This window comes from Macaca thibetana, chromosome 2, assembly GCF_024542745.1.
Source record: "Macaca thibetana thibetana isolate TM-01 chromosome 2, ASM2454274v1, whole genome shotgun sequence".
Classification (NCBI taxonomy): Eukaryota; Metazoa; Chordata; class Mammalia; order Primates; family Cercopithecidae; genus Macaca; species Macaca thibetana.
Window position 1 is genome coordinate 44,425,779 of NC_065579.1, and position 7,390 is coordinate 44,433,168.

The following is a 7,390-nucleotide window of genomic DNA, read 5'->3' on the forward strand; positions in this document are numbered from 1 at the left end:
AGACCAGCCTGGCCAACATGGCGAAACGCTGTCTCTACTAAAAATTTAAAAATGGCCTGACGTGGTGGCATGTGCCTGTAATCCCAGCTACTCGGGAGGCTTAGGCAAGATAATCGCTTGTACCCAGGAGGCAGAGGTTGCAGTGAGCCATGATTGCGCCACTCCGCTCTATCCTATGCAACAGAGCGAGACTCCGTTGCAAAAAGAAAAAAAACATGATGTTATTCATATACTTAGAAAATTATGACATATATGCTTCACCCTGAGTATCTTATTATTCAGATACTCATTTTAATATTTCACAATTTCTAAATGTTTATTTTCACAGAAGGTATAAATTAAAAGATTAAGAAAAATCCTGCCAAGAGCATGGTTTAGGCCCACACTGAGAGAGCAGTTGAGCGTCTGCCACACCTGGTGGTCTTGAGCACCTGGCTTAACTCTGAGCCCCAGTGCCCTGCTCTGTCATTGATGCTGCCCACTAAGACTTGTTAGGCCTGAAGGAGGGAAGTGTAAGCTAAGTGTGGTATCTGGTGGGAAACACTGGGTTGGGCGTGGTGGCTCATGCCTGTAATCCCACCACTTTGGGAGGCCGAGGCAGGCGGATCACTTGAGGTAAGGAGTTCAAGACCAGCCTGGCCAACATGACAAAACCCCGTCTCTACTAAAAATACAAAAATTACCCATGCGTGGTGGCACACACTTGCAATCCCAGCTATTCAGGAGGCTGAGGCAGGAGAATCACTTGATCACTTGAACCCGGGAGGAGGAGGCTGCAGTGAGCCGAGATCGGGCCATTGCACTCCAGCCTAGGCAACAGAATGAGACCTCTGTCTCAAAGAGAAAAAAAGAAAGAAAAAGAAAGAAAACACACTCCAAGGTACTCTAAACTGTTTCTCAAAGAAAAACCTTTTTTTCATTTTGGGGAAATGCGTTCTGTAAATGAAGGTCATATATTAAGGTAAAATAGGTTCAACAAAAGCAATTAATGCAGAAAAACACTGATATCAAAGTGACTAGTTTTTCTCTAATATAAAATGTTATCTTTGATTTTAAGCTTATTTTTTAAGTTAAAGAGTACAAATGAAGGGTGGAGTTTGAGTAGTGACTGAAAATTGCTTTTGCGATTTCTCCTAGCATTGTTACTTCCTGCCCTTTCCAAATATTCTTCATCTGGATCATTAGAGCTTGTCTGGTGGGTGGGGCGCATCACCACTCTGTGCTTTGTGCTGTCTGGCCCGTGCCTTTCATCTGTTTCTTATCCCACCCCACAGCCATATGCTGCTTCATAACGAAACGAAATGAGCAGAATCTACAACTCCTTAGAGTGGATTCTTAGTTTTGTTTTATGCTGTTTCATGTGTGCTTTCAACCCTGTCTCAAAAAATTTTTTTAATATATAGATATAAAATTCAATTATTTAATAATGTTTTATTGTAACTAGTGCTCCGTAAACCCAGCACTGATTTTAATCATTGTGGTCCGTTTGCTACTACTCAGTCTGTGTTAAAGTTAACTCATTAGAATTAGGCCCATTTGGAAAGTGTTACATGCGAATTTTCATAAATTGCTAATTTATCATGAATGATACTAGAAATAACTAATAGCATGAATGAATTGGATTATAGGTGGTGCTTGATTTATATGTTGATAAGCATGGAATATGTTTATATGTGTTGGTAAACATGGAATTCCAGTAGACAAGTAATACTTAATGATTTGTATATGCTCATAAATTTATCCCTGAAAAATACAGTATTTAAATTTGTCGAGAAGAGTTTTGCTGGGAGTACCTTAAGTTTTCCCTCGTGCTTCCCTCTGGTTGCAGTTCTGGTTGTTAATCACATGAAACTGACACCTGCTGTCTCCCAGGCCTGAGTGCTGCATTCTAGGTTGGCGCCTCGTGGTGGCCATTGCTTTCCAGTCTGGAAGCACAGGATTTTCTTCATTTCAGGAAAACACTGGTCCCAAACCTGCTAGTGCATTCCTGCTGTTAGTAGATAGAAAGGCTGGCATTTGGTATTTGGAGGGCAGGTAAGATTTTACAGGAGTACATGAGTGGAACTGGCTATAATTAAGAAGGGACTCTCATGAAAAAGAGTATAGAGTATATCTGGAAGCGTAAGAATCAGGATAGTTCATGTGGAAGGGTTTAGTTAGATAATATTTGCAATCAAGATGAGTAAGTTTCTTCTCAGAAGTACACTTGTAATGATAATATAGTTGGAGCAGCATTGTAGTTTCTCCAAACTGTTCATGATTGATACTGCTTTAATTATAAACATAGTTTTTAGAAATTCTTTTTGTGACCCTAAAGAGGATTTCTTTTGTTTTCAACTTTAGAATGAAGATATACCAAATGTAGCAGTTTATCCTCATAATGGAATGATAGACTTAAAATATTTCCCATATTATGGGAAAAAACTGCATGTAAGTATTTAGAAGTTTGTATGTGGTAATTACTCTTTTGGGAAGCTGGAGCATCTGTGGGTGTACCCCTTATCTGGGGTAGGTAGACCCAAGCCCTGTTTAATTTGTGCATCATCTGTTCAGGTTTTGTTTTATTTTAATGATGATGGTAAATGGAATTCCCACATCTACAATTCAGAACACAGAACCCAAGCAGATAAATTAAAGTTAGATGATTATTTATAAAATGTCATTTTCTTTTTCAATATAGAGGTAGTAGTATATGCTTATGTAGAGAAAGTAGAAAAGTACTTAAAAAGAAAATCAAGGCTGGGTGCGGTGGCTTACTCCTGTAATCACAGCACTTTGAGAGGCCAAGGCGGGCGGATCACCTGAGGTCAGGAGTTCGAGACCAGCCCAGCCAACTTGGTGAAACCCTCTCTCTACTGAAAATACCAAAATTAGCTGGGTGTGGTGTCGTGTGCCTATAGTGCCAGCTGCTCAGGAGGCTGAGGCAGGAGAATCGCTTGAACCCAGGAGGTGGAGGTTGCAGTGAGCCAAGATTGTACCACCACAGTCCAGGCTGGGCGACAGAATGGGATTCTGTCCTCACCGTCCCCCCCACCCCCCCCCCCAAAAAATAAAATCAAGGCCAGGCGCCATGGCTCATGGCTGTAATCCTAGCACTTTGGGAGGCCGAATCGGGCAGATCACGATGTCAAGAGATGACCATCCTGGCTAACATGGTGAAACCCTGTCTCTACTAAAAATTACAAAAAATTAGCCGGGCATGGTGACGGGCACCTGTAGTCCCAGCTACTCAGGAGGCTGAGGCAGGAGAATGGCATGAACCTGGGAGTTGGAGGTTGCAGTGAGCCGAGATTGTGCCACTGTACTCCAGCCTGGGCAACAAAGAGACTCCATCTCAAAAAAGAAAAAAAGAAAACCAAAAGCTCATTGCGGCTGGGTGTGGTAGCTCACGCCTGTAATCGCAGCATTTTGGGAGGCCGAGGTGGGCAGATCACCTGAGGTCAGGAGTTCCAGACCAGCCTGACTAACACAGTGAAACACCATCTCTACTGAAAATACAAAAATTAGCCAGGCATAGTGGTGGGTGCATGTAATCCCAGCTACTCGGGAGGCTGAGGCAGGAGAATCACTTCAACCTAGACTTCAGTGAGCCAAGACTGCACCATTGCACTCCAGCCTGGGCGAGAAAGCAAGACTGTGTCTCAAAAAAAAAAAAAAAAAAAAGGTTAGTGGACTAGTGAGTTACCATAGGAGTGGGACTAGCGGCTTTATAAGAAGAGGAGGAGAGACCTGAGCTAGCAGCATGCTCAGCCCCCTGGCCATGTGATGCCTTGCACCACCTCAGGACTCTGTTGAAAGTCCCCAGCAGCAAAGAAGGCTCTCACCAGATGCAGCTCCTTGATCTTGGCCTTCTCAGCCTCCATTAACTGTAAGAAATAAATTCCTTTCTTTATAAATTACCCAGTTTCAAGTATTGTGTTATAAGCAACAGAAAACAAAGATGATAACCATAGTACAGTTAACAAAGGAAGGTAACATATAGTACTCTTAGGAATCTGTAGACTTCATTGAAAATCTATCAGTTGTTGCAGTAATATTCTTTATAGTGAAGTACAAGAGTGTTTTCCTGATCCAAGATGTCACACTGTTGATATGTTTAGCAACCTATAGTCTGGAATATTTCCTCAGTCTGTTCATGCCTTTGTACTCTTCAAGAATAAGTATAGGCCTTTTATGGCTTATTTTATGTTCATTAGTTTGAGTTTGGTGGTTTTTCATGATTAAATATAGGTTGTGCATTTTGGCATGAGTGCCTCAGAAGAAATGTTGAGTTCTCAGAGTGTCAGGAGGGACATGGTATCATTTCGTTCCATTAATGGTGATATTACCTTGATTGCTTGGTTAAGGTGGTGTCAGCCAGGTTTCTACAATATAAAGTTACTTTTTTTCCTCCGTCATCAATAAGTATCATGTGAGGAGAAAATAAAAAAGCTCGTTACTGCCTGGCACGGTGGCTCACGCCTGTAACCCCAGCACTTTGGGAGACTGAGGTGGGCGGATCACCTGAGGTCAAGAGTTCAAGACCAGCCTGACCAACATGGAGAAGCCCGGTCTCTACTAAAAATACAGCCTGTAATCCCAGCTACTTGGGAGACTGAGGCAGGAAAATCCCTTGTACCTAGGAGGCAGAGGTTGCAGCGAGCCTAGATCGTGCCATTGCACTCCAGCTTGGAGAATAAGAATACATCTGTCTCAAAATAAATTAAATAAATAATAATAAAATCTTTTAAGTTCCATAAAGTAGAAATATATTACAATTACAATCAATACATTGTGATTACAATGCAATAAAGCTAAAAATTATTAAAAAGACCCTTCTATATGGGGGGAGGGAAAAGTGGAAACTGTCTCTTAAACAACTTACAGATGAAAAAGTAAATTAAAATCAAGATTATAGAATATTAAAAATTAAGCCCGGGCACAGTGACTCATGCTTGTAATCCCAGCACTTTGGGAGGCTGAGGTGGGCGGATCACGAGGTCAGGAGTACGAGACCAGCCTGACCAACATGGCGAAACCCTGTCTCTACTAAAAATACAAAAATTAGCTGGGCATGGTGTCACCCTCCTGTAATCCCAGTTGCTCAGGAGGCTGAGGCAGGAGAATCGCTTGAACCCGGGAGGCAGAGGTTGCAGTGAGCCGAGATTGCACCATTGCACTCCAGCCTGGCAACAGAGTGCAATGTCTCAAAAAAAAAAAAAAATAGTCTGGTGCGGTGGCTCACGCCTATAATCCCAGCACTTTGGGAGTCCGAGATGGGTGGATCACCTGAGGTCAGGAGTTTGCAACCAGCCTGGCCAACTTTAGTAACAATGGCAAAGCCCTGTCTCTACTAATAATATAACAATTCGCTGGGTATGGTGGTGGGCACCTGTGATTCCAGCTACATGGGAGACTGAGGCAGGAGAATCGCTTGAACCTGGGAGGTAGACGTTGCAATGAGCTGAGATGGTGCCACTGCACTGCAACCTGGGCAACAGACTCCATTTCAAAAAAGAATATTAAAAAATAATGATAAGGGTAGGGTGCGGTGGCTCACGCCTGTAATCCCAAGCTGTTTGGGAGTCTGAGGTAGATGAATCACGAGGTCAGGAGATCGAGACCATCCTGGCCAACATGGTGAAACCCCGTCTCTATTAAAAATACAAAAGTTAGCTGGGCGTGGTGGCGGGTGCCTGTAATCCCACCTACTTGGGAGGCTGAGGCAGGAGAATCACTTGAACCCGGGAGTCAGAGGTTGCAGTGAGCCAAGATTGTGCCACTGCACTCCAGCCTGGGTAACAGAGCAAGACTGCGTCTCACAAAAAAAAAAAAAAATAATGATAATAGGCTGGGTGTGGTGGCTAGGATCATGCCTGTAATCCTAGCACTTTGGGAGGACAAAGCAAGAGGATCACTTGAGTTCAGGGGCATGAGCTGTCACACATAGCCAACATTTTTGTCAGTAATTACAGGTATGGACTTACGGCTCAAAAAAATTAAAAAGAATGCAGAGAACAGAAAATAATAGATCTAAATTATTTTATTATTATTATTTTAATTTACAAGCCACATGTGGTGGCTCACACCTATAATCCCAGCACTTGGGGACGGCATGGTGGAAGGGCCATTTGAAGCCAGGAGTTTGAGACTAGCCTGGGCAGGGAGACCCTGTCTCTACAAAAAAATTTAAAAATTAGTGGGCTGTGGTGGCATGCGCCTGTAGTCCCAGCTGCTTAGGAAACTGAGGTGGGAGGATTGGTTGAGGCTTCAGTGAGCCATGATTGCACCACTGCACTGCAGCCTGGGCGACAGAGTCTCAAAAAGAAAATTTACAGAATAAGCCAATTCCTGGTAGAGAAAAGTATAAAGTTTCCATAGAGTTTGAATTAATGTCTTTTCCTTTTATTGCCAGGTGGGATATCTACAGCCATTGGTTGCTGTTCAGGTCAGCTTTGCTCCTAACAACACTGGGAAAGAAGTAACAGTTGAGTGCAAGATTGATGGATCAGCCAACCTAAAAAGTCAGGATGATCGTGACAAGTTTTTGGGACGAGTTACGTTCAAAATCACAGCACGTGCATAGTATGAGTAGGATATCTCCACAGAGTAAATGTTGTGTTGTCTGTCTTCATTTTGTATCAGCTGGACCTTCCATTCTAGAATTATGAGACCACCTTGGAGAAAGGTGTGTGGTACATGACGCTGGGTTACATCATAACGTGCTTCCAGATCATAGTGTTCAGTGTCCTCTGAAGTAACTGCCTGTTGCCTCTGCTGCCCTTTGAACCAGTGTACAGTCGCCAGATAGGGACCGGTGAACACCTGATTCCAAACATGTAGGATGGGGGTCTTGTCCTCTTTTTATGTGGTTTAATTGCCAAGTGTCTAAAGCTTAATATGCTGTGCTATGTAAATATTTTATGGATATAACACTGTCATATTTTGATGTCAACAGAGTTTTAGGGATAAAATGGTACCCGGCCAACATCAAGTGACTTTATAGCTGCAAGAAATGTGGTATGTGGAGAAGTTCTGTATGTGAGGAGGGAAAAAAAAGAAAATAAAAGTGTATTTGAAAAATATTATCTTGGGTTCTTTGTAAAATTTATTTTTTACATGCTGAATTAGTCTGGATCTTTTTGATTAAGAGCACAAACGTTTTGTTGTAAAACCTGTAAAAAAAAAAAACTGGGATTAATTTTTAGTGCTGGAACTGTCTCTTATAAAGTATTTTAGGCTGTAGATAAAATAGCATTTTTAGGTTAGCCAGTATGACTATGCACCTAATTTTTTATGAGATTAAATTCATAAGACTTAATTTGTACAATAGTTTGTGAAATATCTTGTTACTGCTTTTATTTAGCAGACCGTGGACTGTAATAAAGTATATAAATTGTGAAATATAAAA

The 7,390-nt window shown here is 42.0% G+C and overlaps 1 protein-coding gene across 5 annotated transcripts in view; it reads left to right on the plus strand.

Annotated features, from left to right (window-relative positions):
• Positions 1 to 7,064, plus strand: part of ATP1B3 (ATPase Na+/K+ transporting subunit beta 3) — a 47,820-nt gene extending 40,756 nt beyond the window's left edge. For 4 of the 5 annotated variants that reach the window (XM_050778134.1, XM_050778136.1, XM_050778137.1 and 1 more), the window contains 2 exons: positions 2,344 to 2,430; positions 6,395 to 7,064. In XM_050778134.1, coding sequence (XP_050634091.1) covers positions 2,344 to 2,430; positions 6,395 to 6,565 — 258 coding nt within the window. In that variant the 3' untranslated portion in view covers positions 6,566 to 7,064. The remainder of the gene's footprint in view (positions 1 to 2,343; positions 2,431 to 6,394) is intronic. The other variant, XM_050778138.1, reaches the window with a different exon arrangement.
• Positions 7,065 to 7,390: the final 326 nt, after the last annotated feature.